Raw genomic sequence first — 27,717 nt, 5'->3', positions numbered from 1 at the left:
AGCATTTACAGGGAAATAGGTAGTTTTCTGAAAAAGTGTTACTTTAATTTTGGCTTTTGAATTATTAAGTCATGATAAATCACTTTACTGATAAGTTTAAAGGTATAGTCCCTCTAACAGTTATTCTCTGGGTGAGGTGAGAGATGGAGTTTGGTTGATGATATAGAACACATAGTCATACAACCAGAAGAAAATGGGGGAAACATAGTTTAAACTTATTGTTTCAATGAGTTTTGCCATGATCATTCACAATGTTTGCATAATTTTTGTTTTATTAAGAAGAAAATATACTTTCTCTACCATTCAGTATGGATTTTAACACTAGAATGTATTTCCTGGTGTTAACAAGTTGTGTTTGTTTTTATTTAGTACACAGTGATGTTCCATTTTATAGCTGAACTGTTCTGTTTTCTTTTTTTTATAGTGCATGGCAAGAATGCTTTCCTGACTGCTCTGCTTTTCCTGATTTTCATTATTAGGGAGAGTCACTGATGTGAATGTTTGACTCTCCCTGTCCTGTCACATGCCAAGTGACGTATTCTGCTTCAATTGGAAGTTAGGTTACCATTGCATTCAATAACATTAACAGGAGAGAAAAATACAACCTCTTAGAGAACATATTTATTTAGTGAACTTTTTTTATTTTACGTTACGTGGATAAATAAAATGACTGCAGTTTAAAAATGAATGCATCACAACCTGAGTGGATTACAAATACTGACTATTTTACTTTAGTGCAACAGCTGTCTAAAGTCCTGCCCTAAAGTAAAGAGGAAGGCCCAAGTCCCACTACACAACAGTAAAGTCCTAAAGTCCTGTTAACCCAACAGTAAAGTTGTGCTATTTCTACATAAATAATTTAATAATGATGATCATATTATTGAATGTGATGGCACTTAATGGAAATAGTTAATAAAAAAAACTTTCCTCTGAGTAGGCTACAGCCAATGATATATGCCCTTTAAGGTATCACATAGCACCACTAGGAAACCAAGCAGCTGGTAAAAATCAGCTGCAGTTACATACTTCAGTCTTATTGCCGCTCATGCTGTAAGGTGCAGCCATATGTATTTATGTATTGCTTGTCATTTTCTGCTCTTCATTGTTTTCATTATTAGGGAGAGTCACCGATGTGAAAGTTCGAATCTTCCTGTGTGATTAAATGCCTATTAACATAATATGCCTTGTTCAGAAGTTTGGAAGCTGAATGCAACAGTGCAGTTGTACTATATTCATTATAATTTACTTTTCTTTGCTTAGGTAATTCTGATGAGAGGAGCATGAAGATAACTGCAGCAGTTGTGTGCACACTTCTTGTGCTGATTGTGTTAATCGTTATGCTGTACGTCTGCTTCAGAAAGTGCAAAGGTAATAGGTTTTAATAATTTATACAGTCATGAGCACCAAGACTGGAAGAAAATAAAATGGCTAAAAAGACACCTTCTATGTAAGGGACTATGAGCATTTATCTCTCTGAGGCTTTGTAGAACTATTACAAAATATGATAATCCACTGATTTTACTGCAGTTGTACAGCTAATAGTTTTATTATGTATGTGTTCTGTCATCTTCTCTAATGACCCATGGAAAATGCAGCTGTCTTCAAATAGAATGTCACAAAACATTGCAGAGCACAGGAAAAGAAGTGGATATAGAAATGTGAAATGTTTTGCAGTTGTACTGCACTGTTGCCTATTATATTCTAGCACTGAATGTGAACTGAAGAGGAATGTACCAAAAACATGAAGTTAAATAGATATAAGTGAAATCATAACACGTTGCTATTCTGGATAATGCAGAAGTAAGATTAATGCTTGGCAAAACAGGTAGCAAACATATAAGCAAATGTGTGTGCTAAGACAAGTGGTAATATAATTAGGGAAGCAGAAAGACCCATATTTATATGGTAAAACATGAAATCTAGATCTAGACAAGCCCATCTGCCCACCCCAGGTGGACCCATATGTAGCCATTTGACATAATGCTCAGATAGTGACAAAATGATAAAAGCATAACCAAGAATGCACAGATAGTAACATTAGCCCTGCCTGTATGTGCCATAACACTAAACTGTGTGGCAGGCAGTACAGATAATTAATGTTTCCTGCAGTATAAAGTCTTCTGTGTGTGGCAAGAGACAGTATAAACTGGAAATTAATAGATGTCCAGAATTTTGCATCAACAAATTACTGTGCTACCTGACTTCTAAAGACGTTTATGCAAATAATGACAAGAATTTCATAAATGGAAAACTACATGGCAATTATAAATACATGCAAATGACCAATGAAAGGAAACCGTATCAAACCACAGCCAGCATAAAAGACATATATCCAGCTAGAAGTCAGCTAATTAATCTTTAGCTTATGGTTATATTCTTATTTTCATAGAATAACACACAAACATGCATGCACATGCTCACTTGCACATACATACAAACCAATGTGGCACAAGTACAAAAAATGTCTTTATTACAAAAAATGTGAACACTTTTATCTGTATCTCAGACTTCCTCAGACAATTTTCATTCAGTGATTTACTTAAGATTAAATGTGGCAAAAACAGATACTGCTATCTAAATATAAAACTTCACAGTAATGCAGATGTTCAAAAGTAAAAAAGCTGTTCCTATCTAAATATAAAACTTCACAGTAATGCAGATGTTCAAAAGTAAAAAAGCTGTTCCTATCTAAATGTAAAACTTCACAGTAATGCAGATGTTCAAAAGTAAAAAAGCTGTTCCTATCTAAATGTAAAACTTCACAGTAATGCAGATGCTCAAAAGTAAAAAAGCTGTTCCTATCTAAATATAAAACTTCACAGTAATGCAGATGTTCAAAAGTAAAAAAGAGCAGTTCCTATTCACATGTTTAAAAGCCAGGTTATTAAAGTTTAAAAGCAGAAGAATGTCTCTTATTACCATAGCTAAGGACAGTATAGTACAGTCTTAGCCATAGTTGCTTACTAAAGCATATCTAGAAATCAGTCCTGGATAGTTTGGTTAATGGGTGGAGTTTGCATATCAACATGTTGCCATTATAGATTCATATCCCAACACAATTCCCATGTCCAGAACAAACTTTGCCTAGATATCAAGCAAAATAGTACCTTTACCATCTTTGATATATACCTCAACAAATGGATAGGCAGCCTCAACATTTCCACTCCCTAGACTATCTTGTATTGCCCTCCTTGAAGCTGGAGAGATATTTGAAAATGTGGTTTATTCATTAGGCTTGGAATGTGTTTGTACACTGATTGCCTAGTATTTACCAAACCTTCCTAATCACAGAAAATATGAGACATCTGGGCAAGGAGGACATGTACACCTTGCTAGTGTCCACCATAGACCTTACTTCCATTTTCCCCAAGAGACAAGTCGACCATAACAAGAGTGAATTTATGAATGCCCATTCAATTATCTGTCTACTTTTAAAGGAAGATAGTGAATCACACTGATTAATTTGGAGAGAAAGCTTATTCTTGAGAATGGGTGCTTTGTGCCTAATCTCACTTTCTAAAATGTTTTGTTTATTTTTTAAGTACATATAGGTTTCCGGTCCTAATATTTGTAGGTCTGTTTAAATTTATGAAGGTATAACAACTTTTGCACTACTGGATCCCTTATGACCCAATATAAGTAAGACAAATATTGCCCCTAAAGAGTTTACAGGATACTGGATACATGGATAGAAGGTCCAGTTTGTCCTGGTAGCTCCGATATTTTAATCTCTTGATTGTGTCCAGCTGATACATCCCAAAAGAGGTATCGCATTCTGCTTTAGGCCTAAACAGTGCAGAATACAAGATGGTGAGGACAACTTTTATTCTTGAAGACATACATTTTGTAATTAGTTGTGGGAGGTAAAAGGACTTCCTAACCACCACTGCAACATGATGGCCAAACAAGACAGAACTCTTCATCTATGTTCCAAGATCTCTCAATACATTTTCATTTTTTGTAGTGGGGTGTTGTCTATGCTGTAAGCTAGAAAGAAATAATTATTTACTCAATGTGACAGTTTTGTATTTTTTGGCATTTGAGTTTGTTTTTAGTATACAAGTAATTAACAAATATAAGTTCATGTTGGATTGTCTGTTTGTCAGAAGGGGACTTGATGATGACACACAGTTTACAATCGTCTCCCAACTTGGTTAACCAAATATCCTCATTTGTGATTTTGAGATTAGAGTAGATGTTGAATAGCAAAGGTCCCAAGACAGGTTCCTGGGGAGCTCCCCTGGATACTCCAATGCTGTCTAAATGAGCACCTGCCAGCATCATGGGTGGGTCCAGTCCTTCAGCCAATTTAGAATCCATCTACTTAAATAGGGAGTACAATTTAGTTTGTTTATTATGTTGTCATAAGGTTTAGTATCAAATGCCTTGGCAAGGTCAAAGTATGTTGTATGAATAGTATGCCCATTGTCCATGGTCAATTCCCGGACCACCCTCTCGAAGAAGCAGATTAATCAGACAGGCTCTACACTTGCCAAAGCCAAATTGCTGTGGCTCATATCTGATAATATTTTTGATAGCAGCATTAATCAGGTCCATTATGATATGTTCCTTGGCTTTGTATACAAGACTCATCAGACTGATAGGTCTGTAGATGCTGGGATAAGTGGTGGGGCCACCATTGTGAAGTGGCATCATCACAGCTGTGTAACATACCTGGTGGCCAAAATAAGTTGCTAAGCTCAAGTTGAACAGATTAAGGAGATGGTCTACCAGTGCTTGTTTAGTGCTGTTTATTAGGCGGCTGAGTATATTATCAGATCCCATGGAGGATGTATTTTTGTTTGTCTTAGAAAGTACTTTTAGAAACTATTATTTGGTGATAAATAGAATCAGAGACTTTCAGAGATATGTGGAGTTTGTATAGTTATCTATGGGGTAAAGATTATACTGAATGTGTTTTAGTCTGTTGACAATATCTGACTGGGTATTTGAGCAATGTTGAGTGTTATTCCTTATATTCATAATGTAATTATAGAAGAATTTGTAGTTATCTATAGTTTCCAGTGCTAGTCTGAGTTCATGGGGTGCCTTTGTTTTCCTGATGGCATCTTTCAATTTCTTTAATAACTTCTTTTGATGATAGTTATCATTAATTTGAGGGACTTTAGTTTTGCTGTATATTTTAAGAAGTTTTTTTTTTTTCATTTACCATATAGTTTAAGTTTTTGGACCATCATCCATATTTGCTCTAAAATTTCTCTTTTTTATTTGATCTAGTTAGGATAGCCACATCTGATCTCTCTGTAACTTTAGAAAAAGACACCAAACAATTACTCCATCTTACTAATGTATGCAAACCCTAATCCTGCCCACTGCCCCAACCCCAACCATACACATTACCTTTATGAAAAACCTTCTACATAACAGTATCACCATTAAACTCTCAACACCAAAAGACAGACTTTGTCTTGTTTTCCTTTTGAAATTATTTTAGTTTCAGACATTGTTTGTCCTGGTCCACTTCATTAAACATACAACACCGAATGACATTTGACGACCTTTATTAAACTTCCATAAATATGATTGTTAACCAATAGTTATAAATTTCAACCAAAAACGTGACACCAGTGATAATAACATCCCATGAAAGGAAGCATACAATAACCATAAGGGCAGCGTAACCACTCACCCTTGATAAGCAGCATCCCCCATTTGCTCACTTATCTTTGCATTAACAAGGCAGCGTTACCCTGCTCACCTTCAATTTATTGAATTATACCACCATCTATATAAGCAGCTCAGCTTGCTTATTAACTTGTCCAAAAGGGCAATCGCTCACTTTCCTTTCAAACTTATTGAATTGCACATCCATCACCAGAGGAGGAAAAGAGGAGAGCAAGCCTGCCCCTTTTCTCTGCCTACCAGCCTGACCAGGCTGTTCCCCCTCTTTTCACCAAAGCTTCCATCCTAAGGCCAAACATCATTCGGTGCACCCATTTTCTAAACTTCAGCTAAATCATAAGGACCAGCCCTCATCTGCAAAGAAACACAGGTGACTGTGCCTTTCTTAAGCCTCCCTCATAGACATGATACCCAAATCCTGAACTAGTCCCTAAAACACCCGCATACCTGCAATACCCGATACCCCACTATCCCAAACCAGTGTAAATTCAACTGTGCCTCAATGAACCCGAATAAAGTAATAATATGTACCACACCTTTCACCTCAGTTTCCCTCAAGGTTTGCTCATTCTAACTGCCCTCTACAACCTCATTGCATGCCACTCTGATGACCAAAACATGTCATGCGACCAATGTATTCAACAGCAGGAACAGCCACCCCGACAAAACCATCACCTTCCAACTCCACTTCCTTCCAGGCCCAATTGCTTACATCCATAAAAGCAAGAACACTGTAAATTCACAACACTCACCCAGTGAACGTTCTTAAAGACATGAAGCCATATCAAAAAATGCCATTTTCCTTGAACTGCCCCCCATTACACTGACCTATCTCCTTTACCTCAGCCCAACCCCACCTTACCTGCATAAAATCCTTTCACAGCCAAAACAAGAACATACAGCAAATGCAATCCCACAATAAGCACCAAAAGTAACATGATACCCACTGAAGATGTTGCAAGTAATCACTGCGGAAAGATAAGTTAAATATAACTGTATCTTACCTACGTCCCCTACTTATTTCCATATGAAACAATCTAATAGTCTGCTGAACATGTATGTGACCAACACCGCAAAAATATCCCCACAGATCCCTGCAAAATATGGTAAGGGCTGTTTAGCTCACAGTTGCCATATGTAGTAGAAGAAAACAAATTGTACATACCCTCATGCAATTTAATTTACCAATACAGTCTATATGACAGCCATTTGAAAACAATAACCTCATTTCCCCAACTAACTAAACAACCTGGAAAACATCCGCTTAGCAGCAGCCTTTCTGATCACAAATAACCCCATCTTCCATTAACAGAATACATATAACCCTAAATAACTCCCTACTACCCCAAATCTGCATGTCCTCCCATTTCCACTGCCTCTATTCCTACAGTCCCACCCCAGTGGTCCAAAATAATGGTTAACAGTACTAAAGTCACACAGCAGACTGCCACCAAGGACCACTTCCTTAACAGCTAAACTTTACCTATAAAACATCTGCTTGCAATCAGAGGCAACCAGTCTAAACCAACAATTAAGATCCTTCCTACAAATTCCCTTCTTGCCACCCTGCAATCAGAAAACTCCCCACAAAGCATCAAAATCCTCCGCTGAACCCATCGCCCAATCCTATACCAAAAAGAATCAAACCCCACTCCCATGCCCACAAAAGATGCCCAAAACTCCCTTTTTGTAACCACTGTCAATGCCCAGCAACCCCCCCATTACATGGCTCCCAACCCCTTAAATCAATTCCTATATAGGTAGTGAACCACTAAGAACCTCAACCTTATAATTATGCAAAACTCCTGATGCCATCATACCCCTTCAATGTCAATACCCCCACTACTCCCAAACCACACATACTATTAAGCACCTAATAAGGTGATTACTCGGACCCTCATTGAGTTCCATTTCATTGGCAAGACCATCCATCCCACCAAAATGTATCACCTTTCAGATCCACTTCCAGGTCACTGCATGATGTCTACTGTACTTCAGCAATCTATAAAGAAAAGAAAAACAATAAATTCTATGTGCACACATAACATGAATTTCTTCACATGGAGGCACTGACAAGGACCATAAGAGCTGAACTTGTCTAGCTTGTAAGCACCCCAGAGCCAGTAGCATAGTAACTTCCTATCATCCTAAGATTACTGTGACTCCCCCCACCTATCTGAACCCCACCAATAGTGACGTACCTTAATGAGCATTTACATAAAATGACTTACCTGTAATCATGCCCAGTGCAGGAACCCAAACTTCCACCACATCAGAATCCATTACCATTGAAATCCCCTTACCTTCGGCCAATAGCTGTTGCTCCCCTTATCATGGAATGCAAATGCCCAGAAAACAGGCACAACTTTCAATATTGATCTAACATACTGGAATGGCTAATAGAACAGATTGTACAACCGATCAGAAACCCAAATGTCTGTCATTCTCTGGTTGGGATCTCTAATAATTCATGAGTGATTTGCTAGGAAACCACACCTGCATTAACTGAACCAGAAATATGATGCAGATTCTAGACATTCCTGTGACAATCTGTACAGTAAACCAGTCCAGGAATAAAAACAACCCTGAAACGATTGTTAGGAAATCTAAAACTGTGTCCTGCTTAATCCATATAACTTTAAATCTCACATATCTCTTCGATGCACACCTAAGGCACCAGAAAAAGAATCCATATGCTACTCCCTAACCTTAACCTGGTATTCAAAATGGACCCCATCTTTCTGAATTCCTATGTGAAACTATGATGCCCACTAAATTGAACACACCACAAAGACCCACATCCCTTTTCCACTCATCCTACACTTCTGCATGACAAGCCACAGACCCCACCCCCATAAGAGTATGGGCCAATCTTCCTGTCCTATTTGCAACCATTGTAAGTCCCTATGAGCAATGCAAAGCCTCTACCAAAACTCAACAACCTGCAGAATCTATACCTTTGAAACCCACTTACTTCAGCTAATAACTGCTGCCCACTTGTGCTCCCCCATCTCGTCACTCACCACTGCTGCCATCATTTGCAAAAAAACAGTAAGCCCATCACACCACCATCTTTGCCATCCACATCCTTAGGCCCATAAGTGTTACACTTTGCACACCCCCATCTGCGACCTTCTTGAGCACCACTGTAGTGTCTGTGGCATCCACTGTAACAACCTCCATCCCTTTCCATCCTTCTTCCTTCACGTCACTGACGAATAGCCCTACTGTGGTTCCCACCTCAAAGTCGTCATCTGCTGAAAGAGAACCACAATAAGTAATGCAGCAATTAATGAAAGCAATAAATGAGCACTACAATCACATTTCCAAGCCAAAACTCCCACCTATACCTACCATTAATATGTCTGAAACCCCCATACCTCATTCCAAACTGCCTTCCTTCCACTTGTTCCTTCCTTTGTCTCCCCCCCTTTTTTTATATCACCCCACTACACCCCACACATGATATGAACCTCATTAAAAGTCTCAGCAGTCCACACCACCCAAAATTCCACCCCTAGGAGCCAGCAATCTTTATACGTGGGACAAAGGTCCCAAAACAAGGGACAACCTCCAGATATAGCTCTAAACCTAGCAAGTCTCTGGACAGGGTTTGCATTAACATGAACTTTCTGAAAGATAGAAAGTGTAAATGTCAACTGCCATTATCCTCAAACTTGACTCAGTAACGATCTGGCATTAATTTGACAGCAAGCCTTAAGTTTATGAGAAATAGGCCCATATTGGAGGCATTCTGCAAAATCTGTACAGTTGAGAGGTATACCTAGTGCAAAGTCCTGACAAAACTTTTAAGAAATTAAGGGAAGGTTGGAACACCTGTTTACATCAGTCCCACAAACCCAGAAAGCTGTATGGTAAGCTATCTTACTTTATAACAGCATAGTCGTAGCAGACCACTGCCTCTGTAAGGTATTCAAGGTGGCTCTCTGGGTTTAATTTTCCCACTGCCCCCCATTATGAAACCCCTATGCACTTGGACAGTGGGAGCTATGCCTGTCAAAGCAGTCATTCCCAGCCTTGCACTCCATCCAGAGCATGCGCACCTGGTGCACATTCTTTGCGAGCAACTCGCAACTCCGCAAAATAAAATTCTTGGTATGGTTTACTTCACTACAGTTATCTCAGTTAAGGTTCCAACTGGCTTAACATTGTTGAACCAGCACACATTAATGCTGCTATGATGTCTATATCCACTGTCTATATACCCCTAGCACATTCTATTCCGATAACTATCTTGGTTTCTGAACGTCTTCCCCATCACCAACCCACACTGTAGCAACGGCATTGAAACCGCACAAAAAAAAAAAAAAAACAGTTAAGAAACACTTCAGCAACATTGTCCCCACTCACTCGTAAGCCACAGGAACTCATGAAAACTAAAAAAGTTCACAGAACAGGTCTTGCCTTATCATGCTATGCCGAAGGTAGTAGGCCTGAACTCAAATATATGTCCTGATTTCAAACTGCGATCTGACAATTGGCACTTCAACTACCCCCCACACACACAATAATAACAGGCACTAATCTGGCTATACTGCAAAACACTGTACAACCGGGGCATATTCCCTTACCATCCCTGTCTTTCCATGAAGAAATTGCACAATTAGTGATAGGGTCCCACTCTGACAACCATTGCCACCACACGCATGTGCAGTGGCACGAGGTTGATTGAATAATAGTAATTGCCTCAGCATGAATTTTCTAAATGGTATGAAATCTTAAATTCAAGTATCACATTGCATGAATTTTTAAATGGTAGGGCATCTTAAACTCAAGTATTGCATTAACATGAATTTTCAAAATGTATGATATCCTAAACTCAAGAATCACATTAGCATGAAAAGCAAATGGTATGACATCCTAAACTCAAGCATCATTCCATATTTTCTAAAGTCTTTAATTATTTGCTATAATTTGCCACAACACCACAATTTTGTGAACATGTACCAAACTATAAAGCAGAAGCTGGAGGCCCTGTTAAAATCCACACAGCTGAGAGGTACGGCTCTGATCCAAGACATGCAACCCCCACAACACCCTCAACACAAAGACAGAGTAGCTCCCACTGTAGCTGCTCATGCGCGGTAACAAACACTCACGACTGCTCCAAAAATCTGAGAAAATGCTGCCTGACAGACTGCCGCCACTCAGAGAACCGGTATCCTCCCATCCTCAAAACTCAGACAAAATGCATAACTCTTGACCTTCTAAGCAAGAAACCTGGCCAAGTCACAGCAGCAAGTTATAACAAGGCAGCTAACAAGGTATGGCCTGTAAAAGAATTTCAAAGCTGTGGGTCCCCTCATGCACACCAAATACCTTTGCAAGCATAACAACTGAAAAACATTTTTGACCACTACAGATGCCGTGAGTATCCACTACAACATGTTGGTGAAATATTAGGTTTACAATGTTGAACCTCCCGACAGCAACATAGCGGGGCATTCTTCATCACCCTGCTACAGCCTTGACTAGAGTTAAACTTTAAGGATATATCCCCTCATTTACATTTAGTTTTTCACTCATCACTTCTGATGGATTCCTCATTGCCTTTTGGTTTCCCCACTATTCCAACGGACCACCTTCCCCCACCAGATCGCACATATCTTTAAAATAAACAACCCAGGCTGCATCAAACATCTGTTACTCACCACAGCTGTAATTACAGAAGCACGAGATGCAGAAATGCAGGATAACTCTGACCAGACCCTGCAATGTCTTAAAGTAAACTGTGCCGTAAAAACCTAGCAACAACCACAACCACAGAAATGGACCAAAATTTTGAGGCAAAATGCAGACCTTCAATGAAAACTACCTTGTCCGGTGTATCTGATAGGTGTGCTGTGGCCCAAGCGCCACCAAATATGCCTAAACTCAAAAAAAAATTTTAAATTAGACATTACTCACCTCTACCACTACAGGACCTTATCCATTACTCACCTCTACCACTATAAGACCAAGGCCTACCTGACACCCACAGGTCATCTCGGACATAATTCTGCTATCTAGCAACTTCACACCAAAATGTGACTCCTACCTCAGTTACAATTGACAAAACCCTCTAAGCCCCCCTACCATTACCTCATTTCCTCCTAAACATCCCTCCATCTCATTTATTCCTATCCTCCCCTTATTCTCTTAGTTCCTGTTAGTCTATGTAACTGGCCCCATTTGAAGATGTCCCAGGACAAAATGGTCTGTTCCAAACCTCATTTATTAAGTTAAATTTTGAAGTGCATTTAGTGAGTGTTACTGTTTCTGCACATTGCTATTTGATAATATGACTTCCTAGGGTGAATCCATGTGAGTGTAAGTCAATTGTCTTCTTGTCAGATCAATGTAGTCAGTGGCCAGTTTAACTGAATATTTGCAGTTTTCTGTCTTTTTCCTGTAGTAGTACAGGTAATGAGGTACCCTTATTTCATGCAGTATTGTAGGATTTTAGATTTACTTCATTTTATGTTTGGGGGAGTGTATGGATTCAGTGAGCTGTAGGCTACACTATGTATAAGGGACAGATGAGAGCTATTGCAGTGCAGTCACAGAGTACTGCAGGTAGGGGATTTTCCCTTACCTGTACTGTTCTGTAATTCCGCTGTTATTTTATTAAGAGATGGAGAGTCCACAGAGCTAGATCCAGCGCAAGGTAACTTAGTCCTAGGACCAAGTGCTGACTGGGGGCCTGATCATACAACAGTAATTAAAAAAAAGAAAAATACTCTTCAATTTACTTCTCAGTATCCAAACCAAAATATAAGATAATCTTCTGCTCTGCATGACAACTCTGGTCTCGTTGGCTCAACATCTGCCAATTAATGAGACTGAATATGGCACAACAAGCAAATGGGAGAGATCTGAGAACTTGGTGCATGATTTAACTCTTGCATGGCACATATTTTGCAACAATATGAATCACTTGTGTTTTGCAGCATGGAAGGAGATAGAGCTTTGTTTACAGCATTCATTAGGGAAGTACACGATCAAGATTGGACCATGAAGAATTTATTTTGCAGCAGAATGTGAGTGGGAAACAACAAACCTTATTTTGTGTCATTAGGGAGAAAAATGATGATCCAAGCAGAGGAAGCAAGCACACTTTGTGTGTGTGTGTTTTGTGTGTGTGTGTGTGTCTGTCTGTGTGTCTGTCTGTGTGTGTGTGTGTGTGTGTGTGTGTGTGTGTGTGTGTGTGTGTGTGTGTGTGTGTGTGTGTGTGTGTGTGTACATTAATTTGGAAATGTCATTTACCTCAATGTCTAGCTACCCTTTCGGACCAGATTCTAGAATGACCTACCCTAAGTCATAACTCCATTTTAAATTCCAGAAAAATACATTTTAGATTCCTCAAGTCACATAGGCAATGGAGACATCCCAGAGCCATCACATAGGCAAAGGAGACATCACAGAGTCATTCTTAGGATTCTAAATTAAGAATTTATTTTCTACTCCCACAACACTTTGATATTTTACATTGCTGCTGAATGTCAATGTACAATTTAAATATAATGGACTTTTGTCTGTTAGCCTTTGCAGCATATAAACATCACCCCCTGTATGGCAAACCTGGTACTGTAGACATTACTTGATAAGGAACATCAACTGCCTGCAGTGGTACCCCTCAGGTCCTCCATACATTTACCAGCATAACTATCAGCTGTCACTTATTTTGTAGAACATTACAGAGTCTGCCTCATATTTTTGCCCTGTGCCTAATAAAATGTTTGATTTTCTGGTATTGTCAATGTCAATAATGCCAGACATTACAGTTTTATATTTATTGTTTGGAAAAAGCATATATATATATATATATATATATATATATATATATATATATATATATATACAAATTCTCAAAATTAACTTGAATTAGAGTTTATTTAAAAAGGGTCCCATATTCTGGGCCGTTGGCCCCCATTATTAATTTTTAGCTTTGTTCCTGATTCTTAAGCAAAGAAGTCCTACAGTATATGCAGCCATCAGAATGAAGTCAGTTACCAAAGACTATGTCACATACCCTGCATACAAGTATTGGCCCTGAGTGTGATGTTATAAGTCATCTGCATGTCTATAATGCATTCCTTCAATTCTTCATTGCATTCTTAGAATAGCCTTACCTTGTTAAGAAATTGCAAAAGGAAGGTTTTTTGAACACAGCAGAATATTCTGACTCTCATTTTAAAATATTTGTACATAGTGTCTCCATGATATTAATAAGCAGCAAAATAAGAATGGCAAGGTACAGCAGTTTTGAGTTAGTTTTACACTGAAGTTTCTTTTTTTGTTTTGCCATTTTTAAAAGAAAGTAGATTTGCTTTTGTTGTATACTGAGATACAGGGATTATAAAAAACAGTTATGCCACAAAGAAGTGAATAGTCCTGCCAAATACATTTTTTAACAATATAAACATGTATGTTCTGATAGTAGTTATTTTTTTGTAAAGGAAGCATAGTCTTTCTACTAACCTGAAGGACTTATAATACTACAGTTTATCAATAGTGTAAGCACTTATATTTCTATGTTATTTACAGCAACAGGAGCCTTATGTTCTAGTGAAAAAGAACAAGGCTAGATTCTGAAACATAGGAATATTGAGGTCTCGCAACCCCCCACTATCCTGCTTTCACTACTCTGAATGGTGCCAATCAATCTACCCCATCATGAGGACAAGGTTGTGATCTTCCCAAATCAATAACTTGTAGTGCTGAGGTATTGAACATCCTAACCACTCCACATTTGTCAGACCACTCAGATTTTACTTCCTAAACCTCTGTTTGCTCTGTTGTTCCAGTTTGATATGAGAGCTTTGATTTCTTCTCTTTAGCTGGCTCAATTGAAAAGCCAGTGAGATAGAGAGAGAGATAAGGACTCCGGGAGCTTGTTGCAGTTAAAATAGACTAGTAGCAGAGAAGAATTCTAGCACTGCAAGGTCTTCAAAAAAGTGGTGTCACCTGGTGCAAGATAAGGTGTTTTTAGACCAGTGTGTATATCACATGTAGATCTGGTAAATGCAGTTCATTTTGAGAGAGAAAAACTATGCCTGTCTGTCATCTGTCTTTCAAAGTGTTGCAGAAGGCATAGTTCTGTCTGTCAGCCATCTCTGATTTTGCATAAAGTTCCTCATGTTCACACATATTTTCATTCTGTCCCTCCTAAAAGGTAATTTCTGGTAAATTGCTGATGATTACAGCCAATTACCCCCCCCCCCCCATTATTTTTGTTTTTTTCAAATTTTTTTTCATATTTTGAGCAAAGAATTTGAGTAGCATTTTGATCTGTTCCTTATAAAAATGTGTGCTTTTCTGGCAAATTGTTATAGATTTTGGTCAATAAACTGTGACAGACACGTGAGCTTCACCATTCATATCTTTAAAAAACTTCTAGAATAACAAGCAAACATTTTCTGAAGTGTGTTAAGAGCAAAACAAAATCTGTGCCTGTCTTTGAGTCTATGTCTGTAATTCCTGAGCTAAGAAGTGTGTGTGTGTGTGTGTGGGGGGGGGGGGGGGTTGCACCATGTGGGTCTGACATCAGTAAGCTGGAATATAGTTCTGTGCCACTAGCAATGTATTCATCCATTCATCTAATCTCAGCTGACAATCTAAGATGTACACAGTTATACAAGTGTTTGTAATTGTTGGTCATATTGGGCAGAGGGCATAGTTTGTATCCGTCCTTGATCCTGATTTTATGTCATAGTTTTCATCTGGCCTTTATAAAAATCTAGAATTTCCTGCCAAACTGTTAATGATTGCAGTCACCAAATAATGACGGATGTGAGTTTCTGACTTCATATATTTTAGAAAATGCTTGCTATACTAACAATTTTCTAAGTATATAAGAACAATATTTAAAATCTGCTCCTGATTTTTTATCTTTGTCCCTGATTCTTGAACTAAGAGGCTGAAAAGGCATGCAGGAATGGATTTTCACTGTATGGTTCCAAATGCAGCAAGCTGAAATATGTTTCTGGGATGTTATTTATGCGTTTATTCATTCATTTGATTTTGAGCAGACATCTAAGTGCAGACAGTCATACAAATAGATGTAATTGATGGTTTTGTGTGTGTGCGTGATGCCCCAATTAGAAGGTGATGTATAGGTAAGGACTTGCTCAGAATCAAACCTTGTACCATAAGTATAGGAGGCAAGAGCTATAATTCTCCAAATCAACTGCCAGACCAGAACTCCATTAACCGTTTTTTTTTTCTTTGGTAAATCACTCAGGAATACAGTTTATCAGTGTCAATCTTTACAGACTCAGTATTTTTGTATTTGATAAAATAAATGTTGAAGCATGATTTAGAGTAGTCTGCTCTTATTTGTCAACCATTTATGCAGAAAATCAATGATTTTCCTTATATTTATGCTCTATCCTTGAGCAAGTCACTTAACCAGACAGTATTATGGAGCAACTGTAAATATGGGCTAAGCTCCTTAGTGGTCTACTGCACTGCAAGCCTAGTAACAGGTCAACAGATGGTAAATAAATACATACCTATGAACCAGACTAGTTATAGTGTAAAGGAAAAAATATTGTAATAAACATCACCATATGAGTCATGTTCTTTGGATGTGATCCTTGGCTTCCTTAATGTTGACAGTGTGCTTATTATTTAGCAGCAAATAAATAACAGAATTAACTCAGAGTTTAATGTTATTATAAATATGAATACATTTTTAATTTAGCTTGCTTTTTCCAGGCATATAAGCATGAACTGCAATTTGTTTTGGCCTACAAAAATCTGTCTAGCATTTACAGCAAATAAGCAAGGCTATGAGCTGTTAAAGAGCTGATTTTTGTAGTATATGGTTTTATTCCCTCAGCCTTCTGTCTTCTGTATGACTCTGCCCACTTATTTCACCAGACAGTGCTCCTGGGCTGCTCCTGAAAAAGGACTCCTGTGTCTAGTAAACTGTTCCAGGCTGTTAGCAAATGCTTTGTATATTTATCTTTTGAATTCTTGGACCATTCATACAGATGCTAATTAGTACTATTTGAGCATGAATTCCCAACACTTCTCATGTAGTTTAATGGATTCCCAGAAGCATTGTTTTATGTAAGAAGTTTACTATTTCTTGCATTGACTGTTTTCAGTATGAGAGTGTTTTGTTTAGAAAATGGTGTCACTGTTTTTTCTATAAAATTTTAAATAAAAGTTTTAAATGAAATCCAAATGTTTATCATAATTGCAAAATTAAAGAAAATAGTTCACCCACTGAAAGGTTTAAACACTGTTTTTGGTTTAAACACTGTTTTTGGTAAATAGGGCCAGCCAGCCAAGTAATGGCATATTTGCATGGTTGTCAGTGGCCTGATTCATTACCCTGCATAGGGGCCTATTTTTCTGTGATATAGCTCTCTTGGCTCTAGAGGTGTGTATCACAATACTCCAGCATTATTAGCAACTCATGTAGGCCAGACTTGTACTGAGTAATGTCAAAGAAGATATTTATTCTTGATGGACAAGACCTAGGGAGGTTAAAAATGAGATGCAAGTGTCCTGCAGGCATGTAAGTCCCCCCTACACACACACACAAACAACAACAAAAAAACACGCTAAGGCCAGTAATATTTCTTAGTTTTGTATGACTTGTGGGTCGTTAAATAAAATCTGATGCAGCATTTATATTGTTTGTAATTGTTCTGCATATTCATTAAACTAAGGAATGAACATATTGATTAATAGGCCTGGATTGTGTAATATAGTCTAAACATGTTGCATTTTAGTGATATATTTCTGCAGTACCTTCTTTACATCCGCCAGCAACTGTAAAGGGGCTGAAATTTGTCAGGTGATGTAGTCTGCATTACTTGTATGCTGTAGATCAGACAGTGCTGATAATCACTCCATCATTTAATCATTGTTGCATATTACTGTGATACTGTCTTCTACACAAGATTGGATTGTCAGGAATTTCTACATTTAGCTAAAAACTGTTAATGTGACAGTTAATGTAGAGGACTAAAGCTGTGACTTGTGAGCTGCTTCCTCTGCCAAGTGCATTTTGATTTACCTGCTGTGTGACCTTGAGTACATCTATTAACCACAATGCTTTCAGACAACTGAGAGTTTGGGCTAGGCTCCTTAATGGCTTCCTGGATTTCGTGCCTAGTAGCTATGAACCTGTTATCATTGTTTGCCAGCCATTCCCTATTGCATAGCTGATCTAGTTCAGGAAATGTTAAGGCAGTATCACCAGCACCATTTGTGATGTACCATAGGCAATTTATTCTTCAAGAGCAGCAGGCATTGCATTTGTATATGAAGCACTGAAATGCAAAGTTGTTTACTAGCAGAACCTCTGCATTAACAATAGTTCTTTTTAATGTGAAATTACTCTGATGACCTTTACTTCTGCAGAAATTGTGCATATTGGCTTAGAATGTGTTATCAGGTATTTAATATTTCTTATGCTGTCATAAATACTGTTCCATTTAAACTGTGCTACATGTCTGTATCTTATAGTATGATGCTAGTGATCTTTATACATTTGCATGTAGTTCATCCAAAGTTACCATTAGAGTATACGTAATTTATTTCTTCATAACAATCAACAAAGTCAACAAAGTGGTTATAACTGCTGGCAGGGAGCTTTCTACACATGTAAGTACCTTATGCTTTTATCATCTGGTTATTTTTTTAACACTCTTCAATCTGGCTTTGCAGGACTAGTGTGTGTGTGTGTGTGTGTGTGTGTGTGTGTGTGTGTGTGTGTGTGTGTGTGTGTGTGTGCACATGTGTGTGTATATGTGAATTAAGTTGGAATATTTTGGCTACTGTGTGTTTGTGTGAAGCAAATCTGAAATATTTGATGTCAGTCATTATTATTTATTCTTTTGACACAGACATCTAAGAAGGATACAGTCAACAATGTGCCTATAATTGATGGATCTGGGGGTATGTCTACTCATAAAAATGACTGACCTCATGAGCTGACAAAATTAAAAATTCATTAGTATGTCTTTGCAAGATTAATGTGCATTTGTGTAAAGCAAACTGGAATACTTTCCTGTGGCCATTTTTTATTGCAATCAGACATGAGATGTATAGACAGTCCATAAAGTGGCTGTAATTTTTGAGAATGGATATTGGTGGATTTTACAGCCTTTTATGTTGAAAATTTTCTGAAATGGGTATTTTTGTCATTATTGGTTCTTTGATTTTATTTCTCAGCTTACAAGAAAAAAATGTTCAAAACTTCAAATTTAAACTGCACTTTAACAAGTGATATAGTATTAAACAAAAAATATAATTTAAAATAATCAGCAAGGTGAAACAAAGAACACATGCATTTATGTGTGTGGGGCCAATGGTATGAAAACAGCCCTGAGCCCAATGTACATGTAATCCACCACTGGCCATATACGTTTTCAATGAATGTGAGCTTTAAGGGGAGAGAAATTTACTGTTGCTCACACGAAGTCTATTTTCCATGTAAGACTATTTTGTTCAGTAAATGACCTTCAGTGCTTATGCTATAAAATTTGAATTAAAAGTTTTAGATTATATCTCAATCTCTATAATTATTATAAAAGTAAAGAATAAAATAGTATGCACATTGACAGGTTTGAAAAGTGTTCATGGTAATTGCAATGATTCAGTCAAGTAATGCAACACTGGAACGGCTGCATGTTTGGAGGAGAGGGTCCCTGTTCAATTACTCTACCTAGGGCCCTATTTAACCATGATCCAGCTTAGGGGGGTGCAGGTCTTGCCTCTCTGAAAAAACACTGGTATTCTGTTTTTGTAGCCATTTTAAATTGAATATTAGGCAATTTGTATTTTTATACATTGGTTTCCAATGATATGGCATTTTCCTCACACATACATGTCTATGTATGTGCAAGTGTCTGTGTATGTGTGTCTATACTGCAATATAGTGAGGTGGTTCTTATTAGAATGTCTCAAATGATATAAATATTGAGTACAAATGTTGTAAATAGAACAGTTTCTATAAACTTGTAGTAAATATTGTTGTATATGGCTGCAGATAGAATTGTTGATTTTAATGGTACCAGGCTATATTAGGGTGAGTGGATTTGTGCACAGTTCATTTAACAGAAATAGTTACACAATTAAGTGATCTATAAGAAAAGAGATACACCTAACAGGTGAGTGAGAAGTTGGCCTCTTGTAGAACATGGACTTGTGTCTGGAACTTAGGTTTTGGGTTGTGTGCTGCAATAAGAAGAATCACTGAATTATAGTAGAGGAAACATAGATATTTTCCTATGATGAAATCCAGAGAGGAGGGAAGAGAACTACTGAGTAGCATCTTTGTGCTGTGGGCATTATTTCCTGCCTAGCAAGGAATTACTGGACTTTGTTTTTGGGACTCTAAGATATTATTTATTTATTTGCTATCTTTCCATTGTTGACCAAGTAAGTTCCTATAGGCCTCTTTCAGGGGAGACTTAAAGTTGTTTTTATACTACTGCAGGAAATCCCATCATGCAATTAGAAAGCTTCCCCTACTCTTTTCAATAGGTGCCATGAGATCTTTTACATCCACCAGAGCTACCACCAGCTCAAGCAGATGGAACCTCAGTTTAATATCTCATTCAAAGGATGGCACACTTAGGAGTGTGGTGCCCCCTTACATTGCAGTGCAGTGCTGTGAATCCATATACCTGGTGGGGGAGTAGAATCTAAAGCCTTCTGCACCAAAGGCAAGTGTGTAGCCTGTTATATGACTGACATTTATTTGAAAGAAAGAATGTTTTTTTGTATATTTTCCTGTGGTTGCCATTACAGAAAGTTGTTTCCTTTGGTTCTCTTGATTGTGTAAGAAGAGTCTGTGTCACTAACTTTTATTTGACTTTGGAAAGTTTATTTTATGAACGTGTGGACTTTTGTGCAATAATATATCATGATATGTATTTATGTATGTGTATATGTATATCTATATCTTTACATATGTAGGTATGCAGATAACCAAGTAGAGAGAGACAGAGAGAAAGATAGAAAAATAGATTTATAAGTATAAATGTAGGCATTGGTATTGCATATTTATGTATCTGCATGTAAATTTATGTAAGATATATATATATATATATATATATATATATATATATATAGAGAGAGAGAGAGAGAGAGAAAGAGAGGAACTGCGGTGGTGGTGCTGCGGTAGCATTGTCGCCTCACAGTAAGACGTTGTCCTGTTTGATTCACAGCTAAAGCTTCTTCTGTGTGGAGACATGCATGAATGGGCATACCTTCGTTGAAGGTTGTGCATCAGAGCAGGCAACTCGGTACGTAAAAATCTACTGCCAATCATTAGCGGACCGTAGTTCCGCTGTGGCAACCCCTAACCAGGAAAAGCCGAAAGATACAACAACAAATAGAGAGAGAGAGATGTAGTAAAAAAAATCCATTATGGCAAAATGTTAAGTGGTGAATGCAATTGTTTCTTGAACAAAATGCTGATAACTCATAGAGAGCCACTTATATTTCTTAAGTTATAGGCATATGTCAAACTGTAATAATTAACAGTGGCATGACAGGCATTTCCCATACTAACTGATACAACTCTATTAATACTACCCATGTTGCACCATATTACATTAATTAGTAATGTCTACTCCACACCACCTGACATAAATATAATAATTTTAACCTATTTTTCTTATCTGGGAAAATTCTGGTCTTTCTTTTCAAACAGTGGTTTACTTAATTGATTTGTTGAAAGTAGCAGAGTATAAAAAAGGGTGTTAAAAAGAGTCAGACTTAAGACTACAGTGTAAATCTTGTTGTCAGCCCATAGCCTTACCTTTTTGCACTATACTGACAGATAAAGTGCAACTCATTGTAAAAGTAATTGTTATTTTACACATTAGCTATACAAATGAAAACAGCCACCCCAGTCTCTGTGCAACCCAAAGTTTCCATTCCAGTTTCCTATCATTTGCTGAAGTTCCTGTTCAATAGCTTTGTTCATCTGTCCATGCAAATCATTTTGCTAATGGGGCTCAAAGCTGAAATTAACCTTTAATGAGCCCAAACACCATACAAGCTTCTGTCACTAGGTCTTTGTAGATAGCTAGCACTAATTCTACCAATGTTTGTGGGACTTTGAACTATTGCAGGACTGTTAAAATCACCTTTCTGATTACTTTTTCTGACTTTGTCATATCCTTTCTCCATGTTTAAGAATGCCCAGTTGAGCTCTTCCTCTCATCCCCATCTTCTCTACTATTGCCTTAATGCAAGCATTGGCTTTAAAACCAAATCATTATAATCCAAAGAACAGTTCACAAATGGACATCTGATATTTGTTGAAAAGTGGTGGCCACCATTTCAGTGTTCGCATCTACTCCTTTAATATCTAAGGAGTTTGTGGATATAATTCCACTTGGGAAAATTATATAGACTGCTTAAAATGCTGCGTGTCCACTCTGTATTCAAAATCTAAATCTGAGCTGGAGGAAAAGTAATCTATATGCAAATATCCAAAAAAGAGAGAAATCAGACTTGAGTTTCCAACTCCTTCTTTCATTTCTTGCTAGTATTTGCCTTCCTGAAAAACAGCTTTAGTCGATGTACTTTTAATTACTCATTCTACAGTTGTTAATGTCTCATGAGAAGTTTTCAAGTTTATTTTTCTTTGAAAATATTTTATTTAGATCTACCATGCACTTATTTAAAACATTTAATGATGGATGGGCAGTAAAAACTCCTGCACTTGTCTCTTAAAACCATCCACAACAACAACATACTATTTTAATAAAAATGATCACCACCCAGTCCTGCCCCTGAGTTCTGTCAAACCTGTAGTCCTCTCAGCACCAATTCCTTCTGATTAAAACCCTTCAATTATTTAAGATGCCAAATTGAAGCTCATAGGTTTTTCAAGCAGTTTCTTAAACATAGCAACACATGTTCTAGTTTGACTGGCGCATTTCCTTTTGCTTGCTGTGGCAGTGGTGTAAACCCTGCCTTTATGTTTGAATTACAGGGCAGGAACTGGAGACAGAGACAGAATATGACAGTGATAAGGAGAAGAGCTGAGAAAGTCTGCACCACAAAGAAACGTGGCATAACCACTCCGAAGTTGTCCGAAAGAATCAAGGAATATTTATATTCTATCAAGAGAAAAGATGAGGAAAATGCTTTATTTAAACATTCTGTAGATGGTACTGGGCAGTACTTCCTTTTTTGTGTGTTATAATGCAATGTAAAGGGAGAGAGTTGCAACACTGGATTAGAAAAAAAATGAATTTGGCAAACTTTCAAATATGTACATTTAATACTGTATTTTAAAATGATACAGGAATTATTGGGCCAGATTCAATAATACCAACACTGTGTGTGCACTATCTGTATTCAAGAAAATCCCTACCATATTTGTTTGTGCTTGCCAGTCACTCAGAAAGATTACACTAAGTATACATGCAGTCTACACTTTATGATAACCTTTATGAATCACTGTCAATATTTAAAGCTGCAAGAAAATCAGTAGGAAAACTAAAATTAGGAGGAAAAAGGTGTGAGTTATGTCTGTGTTGTATGTTCACTCAAAATAGTGTACACTTAGTATAGACATTAATGAATCTCAGGGAACATTTTTAATATTTAAATGGTGATCATTGCTTCATGGTTTAGATCTGAGGAAACAGAACATTTGAGACAAAGGCACTTAAATCAAAATTCACATATGACCAAAGCAAAACGGTGAACATTTTGAATTTGTTAGTTTTAAATTTCATGCTGCCATTTCACAACCATCTAGATTTTATATATATATATTTTTGGATTGAGGAAATGAGGTAGACTTTTACCTTACATTCTATCCCTGACAAACTGGTGAAGGTATTCAGGACTTTAGAAAAATAGAGTCAAGCAATGCCAGCACCTGTGAGTGTGTGTCTCCAAATAATGCCCAACTTTTATGTTCCTTATTTGACACACACTCAGATGATAGCAATGCTAATGACACACAGCCAAGGATATGAATACTCACAAGTTGGTTTTGTTTTCCAATATAGAGAATATTTTGGTGAAACCTGATAATCATTTTAATAATTATGATGCTGTTAACATTAGATCAGATCAAACTGCTATTTGCTGAGGAACATGGAAGGAGTTCTAAAAGATTTAGAAATATATATAAGGCTTTAGCATAGGGCAGTCTTGTCTTGAACAGTGCATAAAGCAAAGCCAAGCTTCTAAAGGTATTTGTCTTTCCAAATTACAAAATAATGCATTCCTTACACATTCAGACAAGGTACAAGCTGATGAGGATTATGGTTGAATATAATGCATTAAAACTAGTGCAGTTTTGCTCAAACATAGAGGTGATAGTTGTTTTGGTAGAGTAATTTCAATATAACAATATTTTGCATCTCTACAATAGTTAGAAGTCAAAATGAAAGTTACAAAGGCTGAAAAATGTAGAAGAGATTATTCAGACTATTGGACTGGAGTGGCATACACTTGTTTTCAACTAAAAGATGAGTTGTCCAATAGAAACGCAGCCTAAGAAAACCAGACTAACAATGACTGGCTAGCAGATAAAACTGGTGTTACAAGGAGACAACCAATTTGAAGATCAGCTTGACTGGCAGAAAGTGTAGCAAGAAGTTCTTATGACTTATGTGGGCCAGCCACCCAACAAGCAGTTTTGTTTTTGTTTTTTTTTTTAAAGATGATGAATCCATAAAGGGAGATGACCTTCTATAAACAGCACCAGTGATCCACAAGCTGCAGAACAGAAAGAGAACAGCAAGGAAATCAATAATTTCAATGAACTTTGGAAATTTAATGTTATCTGATGCTTTATTGTTGGAAGAAGTGGTGGATATGTTGAATTAAGGTTTTACATTTATTCCCACTAGAAGAAGCAATTTTTTACAGGCTATTTCTGTTCTAAAACTGTATACAATTAAGTTGTGTCTCAGATTTATTTTAAACAACTTGTCAGATAATTCACATCCATTATGTTTAAAGGAAAAAATATACATTTGATCCCCCACTTGTCATAGCATTACAAGTTTTGAAACCATTTGAAAAAGAGTTCAGAACATTATAAAGCAAGTGAGACTCCCCAACAAAAAATGCTTTACAATCTCAAAAGTAAGATGGATGACATGTATGCATTGTTTTGAAAAAGTCCGTGATTACTTGTCACATAAGAGTGCCAAACATGTTAATTAAAAGTCAGACATTTTATTGTATTTTATGCATCTCTATGTGTACTTTTTATGGTTTTAGTCTTTATACACACTGTCTCCATGAATACTCCATGATATATAGAGACATACAAGTAGTATCGACGTTGAATGTGTTGAAGCATATAATAATAATTTAAAAAAATCACTAGAATTATAGTAAGTGGGGGTTGTATTTTCATATAAAAAGAAAAGAAAAAGTTTATTTGTAATGTAATTATGTTGTATGGAAATGCATTAGTAGAGACAGAGGAAAGTGAAACGTTATTTTTAAAAATAGTAGTACACATATGTTGATAGTCGATTTGATAGAAGAGGTGGATAACTGAAAATTAGTACAGTCTAATCGAGGGCCATAAATTTGTTGTGCTGAGGAGTAATTTCAGTAATAAACAATTTTATCATGTGATATGTGGTCACGCTCAATGAAGTCGCAGGTGATTTGTTTAAAAAAAAACATTAAGATTCTGGTGTGATCTAGTTTCATTAGGCAGGCAGCTGTAGGTCTTTACAAAGCATACTGAGTAAGGTAGTATCCATAATGCTTATTAAACTTTTCTGAGAGACAGTTATTTGGTCTGAATGATGTGTGGGAAATGTAGATTTACACCAGATTTTGAATGGCAGAGTATTAGGCTTATAGGATCATAAGAGGTTATTAGCCTAACTGCCCTAGAGCCTTTTTAATCCTAGCTATTCATGTTCCAATTTTCCCAGTTTTCAGTGCTCAAAGACTAAAATGGCTGTGCCTTAGGGCATTTACAAGCTGACTCTCTCCATAATGGACACAGAGAACATGCCATGGATCAAATTTTTATTTTCCAAATATTATTTATGTTTGTAAATTGTTATGTACTATCTTCATTTATGATTATTTTATGCTATTATATTATTGCAACCATGTTATTCTTTGCAATGTTTTAAACTGGTAAGCCCAGTTTGGTAGATTTGCTGCAAATGTGGTTATTTCATTATTGTACTGTTCCAATTTGTTTAATTGAGGTTTTTTTTTTTTTTTTTTTTTTTTTGCACATTAGCAGATTCAGATAAATAATTTTAGCAGGCTAGGTAATAGAAGAAGTATGACCAATTGTTAACAATAAAGCTTTAGATTAATATAGTTTAGTTTTGTAGAGTGTGCCAAGTTTTTCTTTGATAAATACAAACTAAGTAGTCAGCAAAATAAATTTTAAATATTGTAATAAACTACATAACACTAAATGTGCACAAATTATATCGGTAAACTCTGATAGATTTTTGACTTATAGATTAAGTTTTGTTATTACTCCACAAATGGCTCTTTTTATAGCATATTTTTTCATGTCAATAATGTTTGCCTATGACTGGTTGCCCATGACACACTTTCACCTGTGTATCTTCCATGTTAATAATATTACAGACCAATAATGCACTGGCCATGTGATTTGGATTTCATCTTAAGAGATAGTTCAAAACAGAAAAATTATAGATTACTGGCCATATTCCAAAAGAGTTGCTCTTGGTGTAAGACTGACTTGATTCAAAAATAATTGCTGTCACTGTAAATGACTCATTTAATTGTAAGGTGTATCTATAAGCAGGCCTACACTGGGGGCCAGATTCCAAAATACCGTCTCTCAACTTGCTCTATGTGAAAGTGGGAGCAAGTCTTTTGGAATCCCGGCTTATATTTTTAATTATTGACACAATTATTTTTACATTTAAAAATCACGGCACTGATGCAGAATAAGTTACAATAACCTATCCCTTGCAAAAAACAAAAGTTATCACAGCACAATTCAACATTTATAAAAGTATGTATGATTTGGGGCAGGAGTTCAGCATGAGTTTGTTATACCCCATCACTGATATTCCTACTTTCATTGTTCTCGTTTAGAATCAGTAATGCAGCCAACCTTTTAGTTGTATCAGCAAATTTGATTAAACATGCACACAAAGACACATTGTAGGTGAACTTTTACAACCATCAGATCTATAGAATGTTGCATTGTTTAACAATATCAGTGCACTGATTTAACATAAAACAATATTGGATGTTATTAGTGCTATCCTAATTCTGCTCTTCTCTGCTTTTTTAAAGGTAAATCTGACACAGTCACAAGGTAAGCAGTAGATTTGTCTTCTAAGTATTGAGATGGTTACAGGTCTGTATCACTTGCTTATTCATGCCTTGTATAGATATTGATGAGTACATACTGGAAATCTGGGCTAGGATTCTACTCTCAGAGGAAAAAGTGCAAGGTGTAGGTGGCACAAAAATGTCTGATTGTTGCACTGAGCTGAACTTTCACCCAAGTTACTTACTGAACAAAATGTTTCTATTTTTGTGTCTCTTTCCTGTTAGTTCATCTGTATAAAGGTTTTTTAGGAATGACATCTCTGCAGCCACTTTGATGTAAGTGGTTATAACTGTTTTCATAAAGACTCTCTTTGTTTCTGTATCTTATACCAAACTACCGAACCAATGCAGCCTGCATTTTTGAAACCAAATGTCTGAGTCAGTGGCTGATATTTTTATGGTGAGAATATACAACAGTCAAAATTTTGTTTCAAATTTAAATAGGCATTTTGAAATGGTGTTTGCAAATTCACCCACACCCCTATACAGAGAATTAGCTTTATCTCCTAAATTAAAATATTAAGCTGTGATATAATTATACCAGAAGCACAAAAGCTTTTTCCCCATGTAGTACATGTACAGTTAATTCTACTGTTTGAACATGATACATTAGTCTGACTGCTCTCTTCTGGACCTGTATCCTACTCCTTAAGCTGTTGTTCTTGACTTTGAGAGCCATTGATCTACTGCTGCTCTATTCATTATGCGCAGGTCTAGCCTTACATCTGGTTGTTACATGGCATATGACTATGCTCATCTTTGTGACTA

General features: G+C 36.8%; 1 protein-coding gene across 1 annotated transcript in view; it reads left to right on the top strand.

The window, feature by feature from the left end:
- The window catches only part of LOC122800200, a 137,099-nt gene that overhangs the window by 31,568 nt on the left and 77,814 nt on the right, over nucleotides 1-27,717 (top strand). The window contains exons 3-4 of the mRNA XM_044069703.1: nucleotides 1,261-1,368; nucleotides 26,911-26,932. Coding sequence (XP_043925638.1) covers nucleotides 1,261-1,368; nucleotides 26,911-26,932 — 130 coding nt within the window. The remainder of the gene's footprint in view (nucleotides 1-1,260; nucleotides 1,369-26,910; nucleotides 26,933-27,717) is intronic.

Source organism: Protopterus annectens, chromosome 4.part0, assembly GCF_019279795.1.
Source record: "Protopterus annectens isolate FY-2018-M chromosome 4.part0, PAN1.0, whole genome shotgun sequence".
Lineage (NCBI taxonomy): Eukaryota > Metazoa > Chordata > Ceratodontiformes > Protopteridae > Protopterus > Protopterus annectens.
This window is presented reverse-complemented; position numbering and strand designations above follow the sequence as displayed.